At 36.8% G+C, this 25,697-nt stretch overlaps 2 protein-coding genes across 3 annotated transcripts in view; both read left to right on the forward strand.

Moving 5' to 3' along the window:
* The window catches only part of znf407 (zinc finger protein 407), a 43,961-nt gene extending 29,873 nt beyond the window's left edge, over positions 1-14,088 (forward strand). For both annotated transcript variants that reach the window (XM_026228793.1, XM_026228794.1), the window contains exons 5-9: positions 3,089-3,255; positions 5,526-5,609; positions 5,886-6,006; positions 7,563-7,741; positions 12,311-14,088. In XM_026228793.1, the coding sequence (XP_026084578.1) occupies positions 3,089-3,255; positions 5,526-5,609; positions 5,886-6,006; positions 7,563-7,741; positions 12,311-13,122 (1,363 nt within the window). In that variant the 3' untranslated portion in view covers positions 13,123-14,088. The remainder of the gene's footprint in view (positions 1-3,088; positions 3,256-5,525; positions 5,610-5,885; positions 6,007-7,562; positions 7,742-12,310) is intronic.
* A 528-nt stretch (positions 14,089-14,616) lies between these two features.
* Positions 14,617-25,697, forward strand: part of znf236 (zinc finger protein 236) — a 42,910-nt gene continuing 31,829 nt past the window's right edge. The window contains exons 1-4 of the mRNA XM_026228792.1: positions 14,617-14,733; positions 20,455-20,582; positions 21,492-21,656; positions 21,839-22,017. Coding sequence (XP_026084577.1) covers positions 14,682-14,733; positions 20,455-20,582; positions 21,492-21,656; positions 21,839-22,017 — 524 coding nt within the window. The 5' untranslated portion in view covers positions 14,617-14,681. The remainder of the gene's footprint in view (positions 14,734-20,454; positions 20,583-21,491; positions 21,657-21,838; positions 22,018-25,697) is intronic.

Consider the following 25,697-nt stretch of genomic DNA (forward strand, 5'->3'; position numbering starts at 1 on the left):
TGTGTTAGAAAACTAGGCCACGCCTCCTAATGTTTCCATTGAAACATGGCCACCAGTATTCAATCAAAATTCAGTGGCTGGCCACTGATGTCAAATCCGAATGACCTACTGTTACGAAAATTTATACATTGATACATCATGTGAAAACTTGTGTGAGTGTGTGTGTGACCTTTGGCTAATCTGGCCCGGTTTCCCCCACTCTTCAACAGCACACACACACTCAGATTGTGGATGTTATTATAATTTAATTTCCTGCACACAGAGCAGAGGAAAGGAGAGAATAGTGAGTAATTTTAAGATACAACACCGCTCCATCCACAGCTGTTCTCTCTAGCTCTGCTGCTCTCAATATAACCATAAACACCACTTATTCACATTAAGTTGTGTTTAACAAAATTAAAACAATTTCTGAAATTTAATAATTTCTCTAGGAAATTATACAGACTTTGCCAATACAATATGGCTTTACTTTCTTTCCTTTTTTTCTTCATTTTAATGTTTTGTGATCGTATAATGCATTTTCACGATCAATTAAGAATGATATGAATAGAAAGAGAACGTATAATGCGTTGAATACAAGATAATCATCCACTTTGTTAAATGTAGTATGAAATAATTTCAGTAAAAAAGCTAATTAAGTGCTCCACAAAACACAGTTTGCATTAAACGTTTGCTAAACACTGTACATTCTTAAATACTATATGACAAACTATTTCCTGCACACAGAGCAGAGGAAAGGAGAGAACAGTTAGTCATGTAAAGATCCAACACAGCTCCATCCACAGCTGTTCTCTCTAGTTCTGCTGCAGATCATTCTATCTCAGCCAGCAGCGCAGCCAATAGGAAGCGTGATCACATTACAGCAGGATTAATTTAAAGAACCCTCAACTATAATATTTATCCCATTACATGTGTACCAATGTTTGTGAAAATTGGTCACAGGGCGCTTATTTGGAATTCTTGCTTTAAGCCCTAAACAAGTGTACATCTAAATATTATCCTTGTCTAAAATATTATCCTTCATTTTAGTCATGTTGGTTTTTTTTTTGGTTTTTTTTTCATTTAGCAGGTATAGGCCAGATAATAGATCTAGTTTTTTGGGTGTGACCCATAATCACTAATTGGCCTATATCTTGTGATTGCACCATCCAAATATAACTAAACTTGGTGTACATGAACACTGGGAGATTCTGATGAAACAATCATAGTGAAAATGTTATCAAAGAATTTGGAATGTGACATACACTCAGATCCCACAACATCCATTTGACAAATTCTTTGACAACTGCATATTTTGGTTATGTCTTCCAAATGTGCTTGGATCTCAATCATTGCTGCTTAAAACTGAAGATGACAATCAGTCACACACAGCTGTTTACATCACGCTCTTGCGTTTATATTTTTTGGTGCGTCAATCAATGAAATAACTTCACATATGAACCAAAGATCTGCACTTGAACTTTTTAAAATCTGCTAGTACATTTTGTTTTACCTTCATTACCACATGGGAAACACAAACGTATCGGCTCTTTTCTTTCTTCAGTGTGTTACATAGTTTCATTGCTCCACCTAGTTATTAAACCATTCAGTTGACGTTATCATCTACAAAAATATGTTCAATAATATCCACATTAACACATTACATTTTTATAAATGTTTTATAAATTTTATTTATAACATATATCAAACATGATGTAACTCTAATTGCAATGGAAATCACATTTTGGTTCCGTACGCATTACAAACCGAACGATTTGTTGGATTAATCCTATTACCGTATTTTTCGGACTATAAGTCGCACCTAAGTATAAGTCGCATCAGTCCAAAAATACATCATGACTAGGAAAAAAACATATACAAGTCGCACTGGACTATAAACCGCATTTATTTAGAATCAAGAACCAACTGAAAATTATTACCGTCTACAGTCGTGAGAGACTAGAGGAGCACTGAGCAGCATAGAGCGCCCTCTCGCGGCTGTAGACGGTAATGTTTTCTCTTGGTTTATTTCTCTTGGTTCATGTCAAATTAATTTTGATAAATAAGTTGCAACTGACTATAAGTCGCAGGACCAGCTAAACTATGAAAAAAAAGTGTGACTTATAGTCCGGAAAATACGGTACATTGGAAAATTAATTAATGAGGGTGATGGCAAGAGAGTGGTGGATTAATAAAAACACCAGTATGTCGCATCTGCTATTTGAGGCTACATCAGCGGGAATACTTCAAAGTCATGATGTTAGTTTTACTAAAAAAAAAAAAAAAATCAAGGCAATTTCTCTGGCATTTCTTTGTTTTTGCTGTATCGGAAATGTACTTAACCGTGAGACCAATGTGTCACATCAAAGCGAACTGTGAATTTTATGAACCGTTACAGCCCTAATAATCATAATGGAAGGTTCAGTAATTAAAATCATCAGAAAATATATCGTCATACACGATAATCGTGGTAATGATTTGAGTTTATAAATCCAAAATGCTTTTCGTTTTAAAAATTCTCTATTTATATTGCCTCCTCTACGTGATCCTACAACTTTCACTGTGCTATACATTCTAATGGTTTAATATCATGTCCTGGTTCATTAAAATGTTTTTCTTGGCATCTAATGCTAGATTTATGCTCACTAATTTGTAATTTCAATTGATGCAATGATTTTCCAAAATAAATCTTTAGACAGGGACAAGACCACATTGCGAGTAGAGCAGCTAATACAAGATATAATTTTGCAACATTTCTTTGTTACTGGACATATAATGAATAAATATATGAAATTTGATATATGTTATTAAATAAAGAAAAAAATAGTACTAATGTGGATATTATTGAATATTTGTATAAATTGCACTTGTATTTAGAGCTATAACATATCAATTAAACTGTTACACACTGAAGAAGGCATAGTGCTGAAACGTTTGTGTAAAAAATGACATAAAATAAGTATTAAGAGCAACAGTACATAACCATGAAATTACTTTGCATAGATTACATTTAAAAAAAATATATGAACAAATAAATTAAAGGACATCTCAGCTTTTACATTGAATGTCGCAGTGCAGTGGTTCATTGGTTAATGTTCTCTTTAACTAGAAAGTTCGAGTGTGAGCTGTGTGAGCGGAGCTTCAGTGAGAAATGGGCGCTGAATAACCACATGAAGCTGCACACAGGAGACAAACCGTACAAGTGTGAATGGCCCTCATGTCATTATGCTTTCCTGACTCTGTCTGCTATGAAGGACCATCACAGGACACACACAGGTACAAACACCTCAGAAAATACACTGATTTCTGCTGAGGCTGGTGGGCAAAGATTTCTAGAGCATTTATACAATCTTTTTATTAATTTTTAATTTTTATTTTTTATTCACTGATTAACCATCATTCCCAGGTGACTTGTTGTCTTTAAGTTTGTTAATTATAATGAAGTACTTCATTTAAAGATATCTCTTGGTGACACATTTTCATAGCAGGCACACTTATCGTTTTTGCAACCTCTTTATTAGAATCTAAGATTAACTGTACATTAATCTATTTTTCCTCATAAGAATACAGTTCTTCATTTAATCTTGCCATATATCTTGATATTTCCATCAAATTTCCTGTTAACTGTCCATTCATTTGGCCATGGATCTTCTTTACTTTTTTCTCTGTTGAAAAAAAAAAAAGACACTTTTTCAAATAAAGTCTCCCTTTGCTTTATATTTATATATTTCGTCTAAATGTAGTTGTGATCATTTATTTTTTCTCTTTTTAATCTAAACTGCAATTTCCAGAGCGCTTTAACATTTCACAAATAATTTCATCCTTATTTTCTCGTCTGTGTTTTGCTGTTTCTTTTTCTCTCCTCATGGCAGCGGCTTTGATTTAATGCTTCATTAATTCCCAATTTACCCCGAAATTATTTGTTGAATTTGCCTCATTCCGAAGGTCTATAATGATATTTTCTGAATCGTCTCGGAACTGCACATCTGTCAGTGTGTTCTGGTTCATTTTCCAGTACGTAATTATTTTTTTACATTATCTTCTAATTATCTTCAGATTTTGTGGTTTATTGATCGAAAAATAGCTTTGTGAATTGTGATCTGTAAGAACATAAGGTTCTGTAAAGACATCTTTAACATAATTCACTAAATGTCTTGAAATGAACCAGTAATCTTCATGGGACTGTTTAGTAAGGTTTCATTTACACCCATGAGAACTCAATTTTATCTGGATACTTATATCTCTATATATCAATTAAGTCAAAGGCAGAACATCAATTCAATTCTGGAAGAACAGAGCTGAAATATTTATTTTGGTGAATGTCTATGCAACTAAATTTAGCTCACAAGTTTTTTTTTTTTTTTTTTTTTTCAAAGACCAGATAAAAAAAAAAATTGTAGAAAAGTTTAGCAAAGCAAAGTTGTTTTGGCTGCTCTATATGACATCCACATAGTTAAAAATAAAAAGTCACTTTCCTAATATTAGGATCCTTTAGAAGGTAATTACTTTTAGTCCAGTGATCCTGTTGTACCAATTCATCTGTCTGTCTGTGTAACGTGTGAGTGGGCAGGGATAAAAAGGCAATAATGCAGATTTAGGCTTTAATCTTATGCTGATGTATTCATTTCTATTACGTAATAAAAACTCTGAAGTAGAAAATGAGCCGTTTTGGCAGCTTGGTTTCAGTCAAAGCTGTTTTGGGGCTTTTTGAGAACATTTTGAGTTCCAAAACTTAATGTTTTTATAGTATAATGACCTCTAATGTCTTACTATAATTCAAATTCTAATGTCAAATTCTGACCACCTTAAATGAAATGCATCTAGAAGGAAGGGAGAGAAATAAAACCGACTCAGGAGATCAATGTCACAACTGGGTGAAAGAACATGCAAACCATGTATCCAGTGAAAGTGAAAATCTCAGAATAATCTACTGATTATATTGATTAATGTTGATATATATATATATATATATATATATATATATATATATATATATATATATATATATATATATATATATATAATATATATATATAACTATAACTTTTTTGTGTGTATATATCATTATGCCTGACTTTAATAGCCGTAAATGAACAATGGCTAATTTCTCTTCAGATCTTGTTAGTAAGGAAACAGAAATTCTGTTTGAACAAACAAGTGTATTCTGTGACAAAGATTTTATCGGTTACTAAATGTATTTTAATGAAGTTAAAATGGTTTACTTTTTATTAATTTGATTATGTACTCACCTTATGTACTCATTTTATTAATTTAATTATGTACGGTGCATACCTTCTTCTGTTATTTATTATTGTTTGATTGTTGCGTCTTGTATGGAAAGGCATAAAAGGTTCGTCTGAAATTGCATACGGTCTGATTAGTTGCTAGATTTGACAAGGAACTATCTTTGCAACCAAAGTAAAAAAAAAAAAAATGTCATTGCATTGTTCAGCAACAAGATAATTTCAAGTGTGTATGTGTAAATCGTGTGTAAGTCAACTTCTTAATCTTTACAGTGCTATTTATCCATGGCTTTTCTGTTTCAGGAGAGAAGTCTTTCCTGTGTGATCTCTGCGGATTTGCTGGTGGAACTCGTCATGCCCTGACTAAACATAGGCGCCAGCACACAGGTACACACCAGGGTTATGCACAGTCAGAATTAAATTGAGACTGCGCTTTCTTATATTTCAGTTTAGTTCCTGAATTAGAATTGGGCAAACAGGATGCAGAATTGCAATTCGAATTTGGATGTAAAGAAGCAGAATTAAAACTAATCAAAATGTATCTTTTCAAAATTGCAAATACAAATCATTTATAACTAAGCAAAGTCTGTCAGGGCATACCTTTTAAAGGTCTTGTAAATCAGTGGCGTTTCACTGTCTCATTCTAATGAATTTGCTCTGCAGGTGAACGACCATTCAAGTGTCAGCTGTGCAATTTTGCCTCAACCACCCAGTCCCATCTGACGCGCCACAAACGTGTGCATACAGGCGAGAAGCCCTATCGCTGCCCTTGGTGTGACTACAGGTACAACAAACTCGGCTCACTCTTTTTTTGTTGTTATGAACAAAAACATCCTTCTCTGCTGTCCTGGATGCTTCAGGACTGATTAGCTCAGGGGTCTGCGACCTTCAACATCAGAAGAACCATTTTGGCCCCTTTTCCACAGAATAAATTTTACGTAGAGCCAAAAAAAACTTTTTGATCCCTAATATGAAGCGAACACAGCATATATCTCAACTTTTATATTCAGTTATGTTACAGGGAAGGAGCATAGCAATCATTTCCGAAGTGAGGGGGACAGAATTGTCAAATGTAATAATAATAATATCTAGTTATGTATGCAAAATTACATTATAAAATGCAATTAGTTATTATTAATAGTTAATGTCTTTTAAATAACCTGCAATTTGTATTCTATAATATTTTTGATATGTTTTCCTAATGACAATTTTATGATTACAGTTGGACTTCATACTACAAACAGATTTTCCATTTTTAGCACAGAATATGGCAGAAAATATATTTTATGCTTTTGTACTGTAAAAAATGTTATGTATTGAAAGTTAGCGATGTATCATTCAATACTTTATTTATTACTTGGAGGAGACTTGAAAAACACATAAATCACATATTTTCTTAATGTTTCATCAGTTATGGTTCATGCTTAATATTCAGCTTAGTTACAGCCATAGCTGGATGCCTTTCCCCATATTAGGGATTTCCTGGCATGTCAAACGTTCTTACTACTCCTATGAGTCCGTTTTGGACTTTCAGCTTGAGAGTGCCCTCCAGCTTAGAGTAGCTATGAATATAACGCACTGCATTAAGAGTGTTGAGCGCTCCATAATGTTCACATCGTTTTGGATCTTGAATAAATCTAGCCTTATTCACACTGGCCCTTGAAAACGTCTACGTGAACACATTTGCCCGGGGAAAAAAAGAGCAGGGGAAGATCAAATAAAATAGTTTAATAGTTTCAATAGTTTTTGCTATTGTACCAAGGACTGAGAAATTTTACCAGTACTGTTACCGCTTGCTGAAATGTTGTTACTGTGACAGCACTAGTTTGTAGTATTGTGAGAGTACCGAATTGTGTATTGAACCTTTATTCAAATACCTTTAATTTTTACACACTCAATCATTTGCTTTTTACTATGAAATAGGTTCTGAAACCTAGAAACCCTGACTAGGGAATGCTAGGAGAACAGAAAACTAAACCATTAACTACAAGAACAGACAAAGAACAGAACGGAACAGGGGAATATAAACATACCTAAGATAATGAGGGTTAAAATGAGGCACAGGTGGAACACAATCTTGATCAAAAGTGTCAGTAATGACATTTTAGATTTATACTTCAAATAAATGCAGTTTCTATTCCTCAACAAATCATGGGGGGATCATAAGGGTTTTCCACAAAAATATCAAGCAGCAAAAACGGTTTTATACATTTATATTCATTATATTATTGAATAATAATAATGATGATGCTGTCAAGTTCTTCCCTGGCTTCCTGTTTTGTTGAACATTTTTTGATTGTTGTTTGGATTTTGCATAGAATGTGTACCTTCTTTTATCAGATCTAACTGTGCAGAGAATATCCGAAAACACATCCTGCACACAGGCAAACATGAAGGGGTGAAGATGTATAACTGTCCCAAGTGCAGCTATGCCACCAATGCCCCGATGGACTTCAGAAATCATCTCAAAGAGACTCACCCTGACATTGAGAACCCAGACCTGGCTTACCTACATGCAGGTACCACGTCTGTCTTGAGATTTCCCTGTCTTGTTCTTAATAAAATAAAAGGAGCGATTAAGTTATGTGAACAAACCCTGAGCCTTCTCTTTCCCATCAGTGTCCCACAGATAGCGAGGTTATTATAGTTAACTGAACTTAAAATAAAACTTAAATGAAATTCCAAAAAAAGAAAATTAACTGAAATGCTCATGTCATATGCTGTGTCCGAAATCACTCACTCACTTTTGCAACAGCTCCAAGTCTCACACGCAGTGTTTGTCACCATCCGAATCTGTTCACTCACTCATTCACTAATCCCTATATAGTGAATGACAGTTGAGTGCACTGTATCAGGAAGGAGTGAACAAATAAGTGAACATATTCGGATGGTGAAAAACTGTGCGTGAGACTTGGAGCTGTTGCAAAATATGTTCTTTTATACTACATGTGCCTTATTTTAGAAAATAATATTAAGAGCAATAACACTTAAAAATGACTTTATATTGTAATTAGACATAACTCCCCATCAGCTTTGTGTTTACATACAGTATTGTTCAAAATAATAGCAGTACAATGTGACTAACCAGAATAATCAAGGTTTTTCGTATATTTTTTTATTGCTACGTGGCAAACAAGTTACCAGTAGGTTCAGTAGATTCTCAGAAAACAAATGAGACCCAGCATTCATGATATGCACGCTCTTAAGGCTGTGCAATTGGGCAATTAGTTGAATTAGTTGAAAGGGGTGTGTTCAAAAAAATAGCAGTGTGGCATTCAATCACTGAGGTCATCAATTTTGTGAAGAAACAGGTGTGAATCAGGTGGCCCCTATTTAAGGATGAAGCCAACACTTGTTGAACATGCATTTGAAAGCTGAGGAAAATGGGTCGTTCAAGACATTGTTCAGAAGAACAGCGTACTTTGATTAAAAAGTTGATTAGAGAGGGGAAAACCTATAAAGAGGTGCAAAAAATGATAGGCTGTTCAGCTAAAATGATCTCCAATGCCTTAAAATGGAGAGCAAAACCAGAGAGACGTGGAAGAAAACGGAAGACAACCATCAAAATGGATAGAAGAATAACCAGAATGGCAAAGGCTCAGCCAATGATCACCTCCAGGATGATCAAAGACAGTCTGGAGTTACCTGTAAGTACTGTGACAGTTAGAAGACGTCTGTGTGAAGCTAATCTATTTTCAAGAATCCCCCGCAAAATCCCTCTGTTAAAAAAAAGGCATGTGCAGAAGAGGTTACAATTTGCCAAAGAACACATCAACTGGCCTAAAGAGAAATGGAGGAACATTTTGTGGACTGATGAGAGTAAAATTGTTCTTTTTGGGTCCAAGGGCCACAGGCAGTTTGTGAGACGACCCCCAAACTCTGAATTCAAGCCACAGTACACAGTGAAGACATTGAAGCATGGAGGTGTAAGCATCATGATATGGGCATGTTTCTCCTACTATGGTGTTGGGCCTATTTATCGCATACCAGGGATCATGGATCAGTTTGCATATGTTAAAATACTTGAAGAGGTCATGTTGCCCTATGCTGAAGAGGACATGCCCTTGAAATGGTTGTTTCAACAAGACAATGACCCAAAACACACTAGTAAACGGGCAAAGTCTTGGTTCCAAACCAACAAAATTAATGTTATGGAGTGGCCAGCCCAATCTCCAGACCTTAATCCAATTGAGATCTTGTGGGGTGATATCAAAAATGCTGTTTCTGAAGCAAAACCAAGAAATGTGAATGAATTGTGGAATGTTGTTAAAGAATCATGGAGTGGAATAACAGCTGAGAGGTGCCACAAGTTGGTTGACTCCATGCCACACAGATGTCAAGCAGTTTTAAAAAACTGTGGTCATACAACTAAATATTAGTTTAGTGATTCACAGGATTGCTAAATCCCAGAAAAAAAAAATGTTTGTACAAAATAGTTTTGAGTTTGTACAGTCAAAGGTAGACACTGCTATTTTTTTGAACACACCCCTTTCAACTAATTGCCCAATTGCACAGCCTTAAGAGCGTGCATATCATGAATGCTGGGTCTTGTTTGTTTTCTGACAATCTACTGAACCTACTGGTAACTTGTTTGCCACGTAGCAATAAAAAATATACTAAAAACCTTGATTATTCTGGTTAGTCACATTGTACTGCTATTATTTTGAACAATACTGTATATGATATGTTTCTAATTTGTTTTGTACTGCTTTTATGTGCATAATAATTAAAGGGGGGGTGAAATGCTCATTTTCACTCAATATCCTGTTAATCTTGAGTACATATAGAGTAGTACTACATCCTTCATAAATCCAAAAAGTCTTTAGTTTTATTATATTCATAAGAGAAAGATAGTCTGTACCGATTTTTCCCGGAAAAACACGAGTAGCTGGAGGCGTGACGTGTGGGCGGAGCTAAAGAATCACGAGCGCGAATAGGCTTTTGTGTTGAGAGCATGTGGAAGCTGTGACATTACCGTGAGGGAAAACCCATCATTCAAAACAAACCATTGCTTACAGTCAGATTCAGCCATTTATTTATGATCCAGAATCAGATCCAGAGGCTGAAACTGAACGAAAGCAGCAGCAGCAACGATTCGCTCCGAGCGGGGCTCGAACCGGGTCTCTGGCATGGGAGGGGACGCACTAACAAGGAGGCAGAGATATTTGAAGCAGTTTTACTCACCGCCTGCGGTTCCAACACACGATCGTGACCCTTTTTCCTTGGGATTGCATCATCCTTAAGACATAAACGATACGCAAATCCGTCGTCAAACTGGGCCTTGTGAAAAAGCATCTTCGAAATGCAGGGAACAAACAAAAACACTTGCACAACTCCGTTGATGCTCTGTAAAAATAAACTCCATCCACTGGTCCCTTAATGCTGTTTATTTTGGTAATCTGTGCAGGGTTGTCTTGCCCTGGCAACCAAAAACACACTTCTTTTGTGACTTTTCGCGACGCTCTCTCTCTGATCAGTGAATCGCTCTGATCAGTGAAATGTCTGTGCTGCTCAGCCTCGCTATACGGGAGCGCGCGCTCTTCCGGCAGAAGTGCCCTTATAAGGAAATTCCGCTCCATCTAACGTCACACAGAGCCATACTCCAAAAAAACTTTCCGAAACTTTCCGGAAGGAGTATTTTGGGAACAAAAATACTCCTTCAAACGTACAACTTAATTTTTGAAACTTTGTCCATGTTTAGCATGGGAATCCAACTCTTTAACAGTGTAAAAAACTCAGTATGCATGAAATAGCATTTCACCCCCCCCCCTTTAAATACTATTAAAATTCTTAAATGGACATTAACATGTTCATAATTTTATGTATTTGTTATTTTTAGTGTCTTGACACTCTCCCGAGCAGCGTTTTGAGCTCAGATAAGATATTAGGTCATAGAGCGCCCTCGGGCTTTTTTTTATATGTGTGTATATATATATATATATATATATATATATATATATATATATATATATATATATATATATATATATATATATATATACCAAATTAGCATAATTGTTGTAAGTTAACAACATGCCACCTCAGTAAATTAGTAAAATATTAAACTTAGTTATTGCCCGAATAACATTTTAATATGAATAATTGTATGAAATAAACGTTAAAGCAGAAATAATAAAGATGTAAACGGCTTCTCTCATTCAAACTTGCTGGCTGCCGCTCTCGTTTCCAGCTCGTTGGTTCTCCGCATTGGATTGTGGGAAATAGTACTTCAGCGAGTGTTCATCGGTTGTACACTCGAAATCAGAATGAATTGTGGGTAAAAAGTAGTGGACGAATGTAGGGGATGAAGTCATTCACTCAGAATTCGAACAGCACTACAAAATGCCTGACACCCGATATAGTGCACTATATAGTGGATAGGGAGCGGTTTTGGACACACCCTTAGTTTACAAGTAACTAAAACAAAATTGGAATTATACTCAAATGTTTTCAATATTCATTTTTTATACTTTGGTCTACCGTTTTTGTGTGATTTTGACATAACTTTGTGTTTATTTGACAATTGACAAAAGTGTTAATTTGCATAAGGATACACACAAAAACTGTATGTTTTTGCTTCCACTCAAAACAAAAGGGCATTTGCGGGTAAAAAGGGCATTTTGAGTATTTGAAGCTGAAGCAGGCAAGACTTCTTGTACATCTTGTTAAAGTAGGACCTTTTTAACAATGACAATGAAAAGGTCAAAGAATACATCATGATACTTGCTAAAACTGGCAGTATATTGATCCTTTTGTGCCTTTTTTCAGTACTTACAGACAGATCAGTCTCTTATAAATGAGCTACAAAAAAGAGGTGTGCATTTCTATGAGACTCCCACAGGATCTGATGCAAATTATTGTGGTGCAGGATCGATCTTAAATCGCTGCGTGGTGGAGGGAGGATACCGATGTGTGCACTAGAAACGGAAAAAAAAAGAGAAAAAGAGAAAGAAATGACTTGTGGGACTAGTAATGAAATAAATGTTACTCAAATTGACTTTGTTTAAAGGTTCAGTATTATGCTACAAATATAAATGGTTGACAGGAAATGTTTTTTTTTTTTTTACTCTCTCCCTTGTTTGTGGCAGGAATCGTGTCCAAGTCCTTCGAGTGTCGTCTGAAGGGACAAGGGGCGACCTTTGTCCAGGCAGACTCCACTTTCACCCCTGAGGAGGGTGAACTGGGTTCTGAGGCTGTTCAGCAGGTCATCATCATTCAGGGCTACGGCGGGGGAGAGGTGACCATCGATCAGACCCTGGAGGAGTCGGCCGCTGCCACTCTACAGACCCTCGCTATGTCTAGTCAGCTGGCTGGAGTCCTGCACATCACGGAGGACGGGCAGCTCATCACATCTGGACAGGAAGTGTCCACAGTGACAGGAGGGCAGACCACTCAGTACGTCCTGGTGGAGTCTTCCGGAGAGACCGTAGGAGAAGTAAGACAGGAAGGGGAGGAGGCTGTGCACAGTGTGTCCGAGTCTTCCTCTGCTCTGGATGCTTTGCTTTGTGCCGTGACAGAGTTGGGTCAGCACGGCTGCGCTGGAGAGGGAGAGATCACCACCACCACAGTGTCCGAGCATGTGCCAGAAGAGAAGTGTGAAGGCCGGAGCTCTCAGACGCAGGGACCAAGTGAAGAACAGGTGTACGAGGAGAGGGCAGAAGTGGTGGCTCAGGTGATGAGCTCGAGTCACGAGCACACATCTGAGGAAATGCAGGAGGTGCTGCAGTTTGCTGCCAGTCAGCTGATGATGAAGGAGGGTCTCACTCAGGTTATCGTCAATGGCGAGGGGACACATTACATAGTCACACAGCTGGACGACTCTACCCTGCACGTCGAGGGCACTGTAGAGGACCCCTCCGGACAGGAGACGATAGTTTACTCCCAAATTAGTCCTGAATGAGGTGAAGGTGAGAGGTTGAGAGTAGATTTTCTTGAATTTGAAATCCAGTGTCAGGTGACTTTCTTTTTTTCTTCGGGTCAAAGTGAAACATATGTCAAAAGCAAGCTTTTTGGGATCGATTGCTGTGGTTTTTTGATTGCTTATTACATATTCAACAAAACAATTATGAAATGAACTCTTTATATGTAAACAATGCTTTATATCCTTTTACTAAAGACTAACCAAAAACCTATTAAAAAAATATAAATGTTAAGATTACTAATGAAAACCTTGATAAACATTCACCTTCTGTTTCATGTCTGTAGTTTGGTTTTGAAATTCAAATATTTGAAATATTTTAGTTTAGGATTCAGGATCGAAGACTTAACAAAACTCCATTAATTACCATAAACTGCTTGAATGAAAAATGCATATTTATAACCTGCTTGTGATTTGTTTTTATTATTATTTAGATTTTTTTTTTATGTGAACTTCTGAATATATTTCCCAGTACATTTACGATCTAAAAGTTTCTTTTTGAGAGTTTGAGTCCTGTAAATAAAGAACTGACCAGTTTGTTGGCACATTTGTTTGTTTCAGGTAAATTTTAGGTATGTTAAAAAAAGACATGGGTACTCGCAATAAAACATCTGGAACAGCTTTCAACACATATATGATTAATGTGACAGCTGCAACTCACAATACTGAGAAAAGGGGGAGAAAACAGCGGATGTGTTTATTAAGATACAGAACAGTAGTAGTATATGTTTAGTGTCAGCTAGGCCTGGGGTAAAGCTGAATGAACGTTGTTTTAAGGAAGCCTAAATAGTTCAATATGAAGGACGTAGAAATTGGTCTGGGTAAATTAGCATCTGTTTAAGAAGATTAAGAAATATTTAAGAACGTGTAAATGTTTTATGTTGTTGATATTTTTGCTTTTCATATTATGTTATAATAAATAATAATAAACACAATATTTCCATACAATTCTGGAATATTCTTAACATCTGTTGGCATAAACATTTTTTATATAATTGTGCTCCTATTTGCTTATGTGATAATTTGTTATTAATGACCATAATGTGTGATGTGGATGTGATTTGCCTTAGGATCTCTCTATCTATATATATTTTTCCCCCTAAAAAATAAACATTATTTAGAAAAATCCCAATTTAAGAAAAATAATAAATATGGGTATCTTTAAAATAACGACAAATAAATGTGTCCAACAGTGTGGGTGTCAAATCAAATGTAAAGCAGGTGTTTTAAATGTATTAAATCAAATATAGCCCATTTGTCCAGTACATTTACTTTATTTATTTATTTATTTTTTTGTTCATAAAATGCAGATATGTTACATTTATTGCTATTGTGAATATATAAATGTCATTCTTGTTCGATGGTGAACACAGACGCCAGCAGTGCTCAGAGTTTCAGAGACTTGTGTATCAGTGAATGTCCTGTAGATGTCGCGTCCTCCAGTGTGAGATGTAGCGCTGCTGCTGTCTCGGCTCACTCAAATCGGTCGCCATTTTGAAATCCAAATCGCTCACATTACACCCGCTCTGTAAACTGGAACTATGCCGCGGGGCCGGCCGCGAAAACAAAGGATTAAAGATGACAACGAAATCGGTAAAGTCAACCGCAGTCACACAAATAAAAACTTCACACTATAAACTATTTGCTTACGTGCATAGTGCATGACGAAAAGGCAACAGAAGGTTCGAGAAAATCATTTGAAGCGTGTGTATATAGTCCCCGGATATAGTATTGCGGGTGTGTGAGCGTGTGTGTGTCTTTAGTGTTTTGTGATTGCGGCGGAATGATATTAATAACACGGTCGTGTGCTGGAGAATGCGTCGCTGGAGCAGTTCAATTCAGATTGTACTCGACTAACGTTACACCAGCTCAGCTCATAGGTTTAATTAAAGTACATTTTGGGCTGCTTGGCGTCGTTGCTAATGTTAGCTAATGCTTCCGTATATTTGCAAGGAGGGGGTAGAACTTGTCGGGCAGTTATGTAAAATATGATTATACGCTATTTTGGGGGTTTTATGTACCGATACAGTGATGCTGCTATGTTATATACAATTTACACCGTGTTTTAAATCGGTCTGGTTTCCGCTATTGTTTAGTTGTTCTTCTGGTTTTAAGTTACTAGCTGCCAAAACGTCACTAAAAAAGTTAGACCAGTTCAATCCATCTCGGTGGTCGGCCAAAACGACCATAACTGGTTTAATGGTTTACTCCTGTTGTGAATTCACGGTATCATGGTACTTTTATGTTGGTCTGTAAGTTACCTGTTATTGGTTTAGGAAACCGCCCAGCTCTCATTGTTTGAAGCTGCTATTAAAAGTTTATATAATATAACGTTATTTTCACAGCCTGGCTCTAAAAAGTTTACAAAACGTTTTATAAAATGAATTGAAAGGTGTATATACATACATACTAAAGATGCAGAAGCTCTGTTACAGTTATTATATTCAAAATTTTTTAGTTGATCTCTGGATTAAACTATTTTACTCCGAATTAGGAGGTAGAATGTGCAAACTTTCATCGATATTTGAAGGCAGCTTGCAGAGCTAAAATTGTACAACTTTGAACAGGATGATTGGGGTAAATTGTGCTTATTTTATCTTCTGGGAAACAACTAAATGTCTTCTGAAAGGCATTAATAAATATATAGCCTAACTGATATCTAAAATTCTAAAAACAGGCTGGGGATGGGTATTTTTGTCTGTTTTCCCATAGATGAAAAGAACATCTACATGGAATAATTAATCCAATATCATTTACAGTAATATCCATTGTTGTTTGAGCTGAAGCTGAGAAGTGAAAGAGTATTTGGTAGACTGAAGGCATTTGCTGCAACAAATGCATCATATTAGACTAAGCAGAGACACACAACATGAATGTACTGTACTATTACGATGTTTATAATGTGAATGCACTTGATTGTGGTAGTCAGAATGTGTAATTTTGCAGTTGGTTCAATTGATTAGTCCAAACCAGAGTTTGATTGCTCCCCCTACACTGACCAAAATTAATATCTTGGTATTTTGGGGCTAAATGGTAGAATGCAATATATCTGTATTTCCTATAAAGTGGACTAAACATTTAGTTGCAAGTCAAAGCCACATGAAATGTCACTCTAATTTTAATTTTAAACATTATATGATCAAAATAAAATGGAAAGAGGTTTTTCTCCCCGTTTAAAAATATAGAGCACATTATATAAACATACATACACGCACACAAAAAAAAAACTATATTAAAACTAGATCTCTGGCAACGTGCAACAATAATAAAGGCCATAGGCCTAATAAATAGAGTACAATTGCAGTTTTTTCCTCATGCATAAAATAAACTCTGATGTGCAAATAACAATAATGTACAATACAGTATAAAACTTAAGAACTTTGTCTGAGGAAGTATGTTATTTTTGCAGTAGACTGTTCTCCACTGAACGAAGTGTTTTCTCCTATGTAGCCCTGGATATCTCTTATAAGGTTTGTGCAAGGAAAGCACTTCTTTGACAGGTGGTCAGTGCTGGAAAGAGAATTTCATGTTCCTTTTACCATTTGAGCCAAAATGTTGTTGGCGTGTAAACAAACAGGTATAAACAACGCCTAAAAAGGTTCAGTTTTTGGCTCCTTAGAAGCGTCTGGATTCCTTCTATGTCTTGCTAAGTAGGAACAAGATGTCTAGACATTTGTCAGCAGACATGACTTTTTTGAGTGCTCCCTCCTGCTCCAGTGATTTGCTGTCATGATCGCCAGTGCACGGCTGACGAGCTGGTGAGCCGGCAAACCTAGCTGAATCTGGACCTCAGCCAACTGTCTTCTTCCATCTATAAGAGAATCTGCTGACAACTTTCTTGTAGAGAGGAATGCCCCAAGTGATGCTCTGACTTTCAATAATGATCAAAATCAATTTAATTAGCCAGTGTTCTTACAGTATGCTTTAAAGGATTTTGACTGTTCTATAGTAGCTTCTAGTACTACATCACATTTATAAAACAAATAATACAAACATTGGAATAATAATCCAAATTGTCTTGTCGTCAGACCACAACACCATTAAAAAAAAAATTGGGACATTTTGACAAAGGTGTAAAGTACTTGAGGAAATTAATTGCTGTACTTGAATATCTTTTTGGATATTCTATACTTTTACTGAGTATCAAAGATATTAGCAACTAATGACTTTTTAATTTTACTTAACATTATTTTATTTATCCATTATAGAGAAGAGACATTTTGTTTGTTTGTTTGTTTTGCAATTTTAAGGTGTTGAGTTTTATTTTTAGATTTATATGGGTTTGTTCTGTAACAGCATGCGGTATTATATAATATGCTGTGCTATAATATATGAATATACTATGATGACAGTAGACATCTATGTGATCAGCCTTCTTCAACAAACTTATCGCTCAAGTCTAATTATTAGTATTGCGTCACCATGGCAAACATGTTCAAAATATCTGTAATGTCTTCAAGGAGTAACGTTATTTAAAGCTTCACCGCATGCTTCACCAAGTCCAATGTGGGCAACTTTCTGTTGGGCTAATGACTGTCAGATAGGGTTGCACAATTTATCGAATTTCTAATCGCGATCACAATTATGGATGCCACAATTACAGAATCGTTCAAAGTGGCAATTAATCATTCAAAGTACCCTTATGTTATTTTGTGTGCTTTTTTTTCTGCATGTTATCTTAAGGGTTTTTCCCATTATTTTAATTTTAGTATAACTTTAAAATACCATTAATATTTTTTACTTTAAAAAATCAATCCAATGTATAGTTGACATGAGGCTTAATAGTACAGAAAAGCACTAAACGTTTTTCAGAGTGTTTTTTTTTTAAAGACCGTTTTCAGTTTATTTTCGAACAATACGGCATGCAGTTGTAGCAAACAATCATATAAACATTCAGTGTAAATTGTTATAATCATAATTAATAATCGACAATTATGATTTTTGTCATAATCGTGCAGCCCTATTTTAGCCCCAGTTAAGTTCGGGTCTATGAGAACAATATATGTACTTACATAAACTCCAATGTGCCACCTTTTTCTTGACCTAATGGCCTTTTAAAGGACTCAAAGATCCTCAAAACATAGGAGGCACTTGGGAGACCATAGCAGTCACATAGACCTGTCAGTCAGGCCCACCCAGTCAGTTAATTCACAAGGTAAATTCTGTTGCAATAATCACAATATTTGACCTATAAAAATGAATGATGAAGATAAGTTTGCAATAATAATGATGAAGATAAGTTTGCCTCCACTTGCCACTTAGCTACAGCAGAGATAAGGGTTGTTCAAGATGCATCAGCGCTGCGCAGAACGTTCGGCGTATCACATCAAAGTACTACGAGAAAAGCCCATAGTGAACTTAACTGTGCTATTCAGGGTGTGCAACTCCTTTGCTGATGTTGTGCATTATCAAAGTCATTCCACTGTGTGAGTGTGAATGGCATACTTTCCTAACACTGACCAATCAGACCTCAAGGTAGCACACAAAATGCAGTCATAATGCCGCCATAAATGATAACTGAAATTATTTAAATTAAGTCACACAGTCAAGTCCTTAAGTACATGCTTTATGTGGGTCTGAAACTTAGACACTTTATCAAAGGAATAACATTATTCACTGATATTAAGAAGAACTAAGTTGCTAGCAGGTTAAACGTGTTTTCTTGGATCATGTCTTTTACATCGGATCCTCCAGATCTGATTGATCTGAGAAACATTTTCCCTGCAAATATTTCAGCAGTTATTAACTATTTGAGTCCCCTATTTCTGTCAAATGCCAATCGTTTGTGAAAAAATGAAATGAAAAGTGATGACTGGCTCATTAAATTTAGATCTGCTCATATCGCATCATATTTCTTTTTATGCGTTTTACAGCTCTGCACATTTATAACCAATCACACACGATTCCGATGAGTTACATTGGCCAATCAGAGGCATTCAGATGAGTCATCACTGAAAGGTGGGAGCTTTGTTTAGTGCACACTTGTTTACTGAACTTTTAGCCTTACCCTGGAGAATAAATTATGTGAACACAGACCAAACTGTGCTGGACGAAGTTAACAATCAACTGCAAACTGAAACAAAAGACTACAATTTAAAAGTTACTTTAAAAAAATCAGTTCAATCCTGTGAATAAGCAGCAATTCATTGCTCATTGGTTTTGTGTCCACCCACGCTGTTTTTTACCTATGTGAACATGCCATGTCTTTGACCATTGATTTTTGCCGTTATCAAAGTTAAAAAAAATTTACGTATCCAGAGACAACTTCATTTATAAAAATAATAATAATAAAATATGAATGTGTCTTGTGTCTTAACTAAGATTTAAAACTTACATTTTATTCATTCATCAGACTAAAAGCCCATTCACATCAAGAACGATAACTATAAAGATAACGATATTAGCGTCCACACCAGTGAATGATATCGTCTGTTTATATGAGCGTACGTGCATCTGCCGCTTTAAATTCTCGAACTCATTTACAGCAGGATGGATTCTGATTCGCAGTCAATATTTTTATGGTTCATCAGATGGAAAAAAAAAAGTTTTGAAAGTGATTCCAATGATATCATTTCTCTGTGTCTTTGTTATAGTTGTGGTGTGGACTCTGCTATTCTTTAATACTGAGAACGATTTTTAGAGCTATATCTTTATCATTATCTTTATAGTTATCGTGCTTGGTGTGAACGGGCCTTTAGTCACAATTAGCATCACAAGCAATTTATCATAAACTGATGCAAAACTGATCATCTATTATATCATTATTTTAATTGTGATCTACATTGTTTGACCTCTTTTCTGAAATCTGTTTTAGATGTTAAAAAAATCTTTGGTCTAGGGCAGAACAGGATAGGAACACATTACATGTGTGAACATTAATCAGGAGTTGGGAAGGGAAAGCCCGAACTTTGTCACCTATTACTCCAATACAATACAATTTTATTTATTTATTTTTTTTCTTCCTGGAATAATGGATAATGGTTTCACATTGTGGAGAAAAGTTGGTATAACCACTGTAAAGAATCTTTTGAAAATGAGGAGGTGTCCTCTATTGAACAGTTGAGGTCTAAATTTAAATTGCCCCAAAATAATAATTCTTCAGGTATTAACAATTTAGGAGCTTTGTGCAAAAGGATGCGGTCATAAATAGTTGAAAAATATAGTTGTTCCTGTCTGTTTTCAGATCTAAAATGCATTATGTCTGCACAGCAACTGAAGCTTGGAGAGAAATCTTTGTTATCTTACTCTATAATCTCTGAATATATCATTCACGGTATTTGTTTTTGTTTTGTTTTGTTCTTTTTTGCCCTGCAGATGGAGGTCAGGAAGCAATTTCAGAAAACCAGAAGCACGTGGAAAACAAATGTAATATTTGCTCCCAGAATTTTCCCAGTGAGAGTCAACTTCAGAGACACCTACGAGACCATGAGGTCAATGATAAGGCAAGAGACACGATATCAACTCACATAATACCTGATCTGTACTGTATTGATAAGTGAATTTCATATGAAATAGGCTATCATTTAACACATGCTTATATTAATAGGTAATGTATAAATTATAATATACTTACTTAACAGCCTCATAGCCAACTTATAATCATGTGAAGTAAGATCAGTATTTATAAGCATGCTGTGAACAATTAAAAATGTAAATCATCGTTGCTAAAAGCCTACTGCACTTACTGTTAACAGTGCATGTTATTCTTATTTACACTTGCTCCATCCCTGAAACAATTTTACTGTTCAGTTAACCTCACCTAGGCCTTGCTATACCCCACGGGTCTCCAGAATCGGTCCTGGAGGGCCGCTATCCTGAAGAGTTCAGCTCCAACCCTAATCAAACACAGCTGAAACAGCTAATCAAGGTCTTACTAGGTATTACTTGAAACCTCCAGGCAGCTGTGTTGAGGCAAGTTGGAGCCAAACTCTGAAGCACACCGGCACTCCGGGAACAGATTTTGGAGACCCCTGCTACTGTATATCCAAACATTCTTCAACCCCTTTGCTCTAGCCACTTATAATACCTCTAGTTCTGCATAGATACCTTTTCCTTCAGAAATTTCAATTGGGAATATTACTGTACTGTTTCACAGTGAAAACATTTTCATGCATATCAGAAAGACAATTGATGTGAGACAGCTGTTCATGTTTACATACACATACATTTTACATACATATTACTCCATTTTCAGCGTTATGAACACATGCTTTTCAGTGAGCAAGCAGCTTTCTTCCCACATCACTGTTACTATAATTATATATTTTTTTTCCTGTTTTGGTAGTAAGATTAAGTGTTCTTGTCACGAACTGCTGATTACATAACTGTTCCCTATTTCTTCCTGGATGTAGCCATATCGGTGTGACCAGTGTCCTATGTCCTTTAATGTGGAATACAATCTTGGCCTTCATAAATCCACTCACACCACCAGTGATCCCAAATGCCAAGTATGCAATAAGAAGTTCTCAAGAGTGGCCAGTCTGAAGGCTCATGTCATGATACACGAAAAAGAAGAGGTCAGACAACTTTCTATAAATCCACTGGACATTTCTTCTTTGAACGATTGAGTAATTGAATCTTTGATATATGTATCTCGACTTAAATACGAATTAAGTTTGATCCTGTACATCAGAAGGAGAATTCTCATGTCTTTCAGTCTTTGCATTATTTCTAGCAGTATTATGCTTTGTGTTGTCAGAACTTCCTGTGCTCTGAGTGTGGAGATGAATTTATTCTTCAGAGTCAGCTTTCTTTGCATCTTGAGGAACATAGGCAAGAACTCAGTGGAACAAAGTCACACACTTGCAAGACCTGCAGCAAAGAGTTCTCAACACAAAACCAGCTGAAAGAACATTTGAAAAGTCATTCTAAACTCAGGTGTGATTATATGGTGATTACTGTTGAATCAATGCTGTTGTCTTGCATGTGCATTTTTTTTTTCTTCAAAAGGAGATGTTTAGTCGAATGTTAACAAATGACTTCTGTGTGCCACCACAGTTTATATAGTCAAAATGGAAAAATTTGGTCACTATAAGAGACAACCAAAAGAGCCAGGTTATCATTTATCAGAAATTATTTTTGTCTCATAAAAGAAGGAAAGTCATACAAATTTGGAACAACATGGGGTTGAGCAAATGAAAAAACATGATAGCATGGATTTCATTTTTGCACAAACTAAACTCTTCAGGCACAGCAAATTATTTGTGCATTTGAGTGAACTTCTTTTTAAATAAGTTAATTCTAATATGTGGCGAAAATTATTTTGAATCTCAATATGTCAAGAATAAATCCACCCTGACTAAAGTTTATTCTAACAACATGCCGTTAAAAACATATCATACATTTTTCTACCTTTGTAAATGGCTGCACAGAAAAACTTGACATCATGCCAGAAATGATTGAGAATCACACACTGCTAGACTTTCAAGACTTAACGAACATAAACTCACGCAGAAACATGCCCTACAGTGTTCAGAAGTACACAAAAAACACAATATACAATCTAAAATTGGCTCAGAATATTAAATGTAGAATATCAAAGGGATACTCCACCTGAAACTTTTGTTATTAATCACTTACCCCATGTCGTTTCAAACCCATAAAAGCTTAGCTTGTCTTTGGAACACAATTTAAGATATTTTGGATGAAAAGGCTTGTGACTGTCCCATGGATTGCCAAGTAAAATACACTGTCAAGGTCCAGAAAAGTATGAAAGGTGTCGTCAGAATAGTCCATCTACCATCAGTGGTTCAACTGTAACGTTATGAAGCGACAAGAATCCTTTTTGTACGCGAAGAAAACAAAAATAAAGACTATTCAACAATTTGTCTCTGTGTCTCTCCGCATCACCCTTGTGCCATTTTGGAGAATATGAGCTGAACGCAGGCAGTGTACGCTCTTCTGTGTCAGCCCCACCACAAGGATGCGCTGTTTTCGTTCAAATCGAAGCATATATACACATAGAAAACATATCCTTGTGTCGTGGCTGACACCGAATAGCATATGCAGTTTGCGTTCAGTGGATATTCTCTAAAATGACGCTATGGTGATATGGAAAGAAACCGAGGAGACAAATTGATGAATAAAGTCTTTTTTTATTCTCGTCGCTTCATAACATTACAGTTGAACCACTGATGGCAGATGGACTATTCTGGCGATGTCTTTCATACTTTTCTGGACCATGACAGTGTATTTTACTTGGCAGTTAATGGGACAGTCACAAGCCTCTCGGTTTTCATCCAAAATATCTTAAATTGTGTTCTGATGATGAACAAAGCTTTTACGGGTTTGGAACATTTACATTTACATTTAATCATTTAGCAGACGCTTTTATCCAAAGCGACTTACAAATGAGAACAATAGAAGCAGTCAGATCAACAGGAGAACAACAACAGTATACAAGTGCCATGACAAGTCTCAGTTAGTCTAGTATAGAACGCATAGCCAGGATTTATTATTATTTTTTTTTTTTTTTTTTTTTTTTTTTTTTAATTAAATGAACAAAGACAAGAAAATGAAAAGTACTGGTGTTAGTAGGTTAAGTGCAGGTGAAAAAGATGAGTCTTCAGACGTTTCTTGAAAATTAGTAAAGACTCAGCTGTACGAATTGGGATTGGGAGGTCATTCCACCAGCTGGGCACAGTCCAGGAAAAGGTCCGTGAGAGTGATTTTGAATTTCTTTGGGATGGCACCACAAGGCGTTGTTCACTTGCAGAGCGCAAACTTCTGGAGGGCACATAGGATTTAACCAGTGAGTTTAGGTAAGTTGGTGCCGTGCCAGTGGTCGTCTTGTAGGCAAGCATCAGTACCTTGAATTTGATGCGAGCGGCTACTGGTAGCCAGTGTAACCTGATGAGGAGAGGAGTAACATGAGCTTTTTTTGGCTCATTGAAGACAACCCTCGCTGCTGCATTCTGGATCATTTGCAGAGGCTTGACAGTACATGTAGGAAGGCCCGCCAGGAGAGCATTACAATAGTCCAGTCTGGAGAGAACAAGAGCTTGGACAAGAAGTTGGGTTGCTTGCTCTGACAGGAAGGGTCTAATCTTCCTAATGTTGTATAAGGCAAACCTGCAGGACCGGGTCGTTGTAGCAATGTGGTCAGTGAAGCTTAATTGATGATCCATCACAACACCTAGGTTTCTGGCTGTCCTCGAAGGAGTTATGGTTGACGGGCCCAGCTGTATAGAGAAGTTGTGATGAATCAATGGGTTAGCTGGAATCACCAGGAGTTCAGTCTTTGTAAGGTTAAGCTGAAGGTGATGGTCATTCATCCAGCTAGAAATGTCACTCAGACAGGCTGAAATGCGAGCAGCTACCGTCGGGTCATCTGGCTGGAATGAGAAGTAGAGTTGGGTGTCATCAGCATAGCAGTGATAAGAAAAGCCATGCTTCTGAATGACAGATCCTAAAGATGTCATGTAGATGGAGAAGAGAAGTGGTCCAAGTACTGAGCCTTGAGGAACCCCAGTAGCAAGGTGGTGTGACTTTGAAACATCACCCCTCCAAGACACACTGAAGGATCTGTCAGAGAGGTAGGACTTAACCCACAGGAGAGCAGTTCCAGAGATGCCCATCTTTCTGAGGGTGGACAAGAGAATCTGGTGATTAACAGTGTCAAAAGCAGCAGACAGGTCCAGCAAGATGAGTACCGAGGATTTTGAAGCTGCTCTTGCTAGTCGCAGGGCTTCAGTAACCGAGAGCAGAGCAGTCTCAGTTGAGTGGCCACTTTTGAAGCCAGATTGGTTGATGTCCAGGAGGTTGTTCTGTCCAAGGAACATAGAAAGCTGGTTGAACACAGCTCGCTCAAGTGTCTTTGCAATGAATGGAAGAAGGGATACCGGTCTGTAGTTTTCAAGAAGCGCTGGATTTAGAGATGGTTTCTTGAGCAGTGGGCTTACCCGAGCCTGCTTGAATGCTAAGGGAAATGTTCCAGAGTGAAGAGAGGAGTTAATAATGTGAGTAAGTGAAGGTATGACTGAAGAAGAGATCGCTTGAAGGAGGTGAGTGGGGATTGGATCAAGTGGACAAGTAGTAGGATGATTGGACAGGAGAATTTTGGAGACGTCCATCTCTGAGAGTGGGGAGAAGGAGGATAAAGTGTGTGCATCCGTCATTGTGACGTTGTCCTCGGTCTGCGGTGTGGAGAATTGGTCACTGATGGATCTTGTCTTATTTGTGAAGAAAGCTGCAAAGTCGTCCGCTGTAAGAGTCGATGGAGGAGGCGGAGGCGGCGGATTAAGAAGAGAAGAGAAAGTCTTGAATAGTGTCGGAGCATCACTGCAGCTGTTAATTTTGTTGTGGTAGTAGGATGTTTTAGCTGTGAAGACATTTGCAGAGAAGGAAGAGAGGAGAGATTGATACACACTGAGGTCCGTAGAGTTTTTTGATTTCTGCCATTTCCTCTCTGCAGCCCTTAGTTTAGAGCGATGTTCACGGAGAACCTCAGACAGCCAGGGGGCAGATGGGGCAGTGCGTGCTGGTCTAGACAACAGTGGGCAAAAGTTGTCCAAGCAAGATGTTAAAGTGGAGCAAAGAGTGTCCGTAGCACTGTTCGT

The sequence above is a fragment of the Carassius auratus genome, chromosome 41 (assembly GCF_003368295.1).
Source record: "Carassius auratus strain Wakin chromosome 41, ASM336829v1, whole genome shotgun sequence".
Taxonomy (NCBI): domain Eukaryota; kingdom Metazoa; phylum Chordata; class Actinopteri; order Cypriniformes; family Cyprinidae; genus Carassius; species Carassius auratus.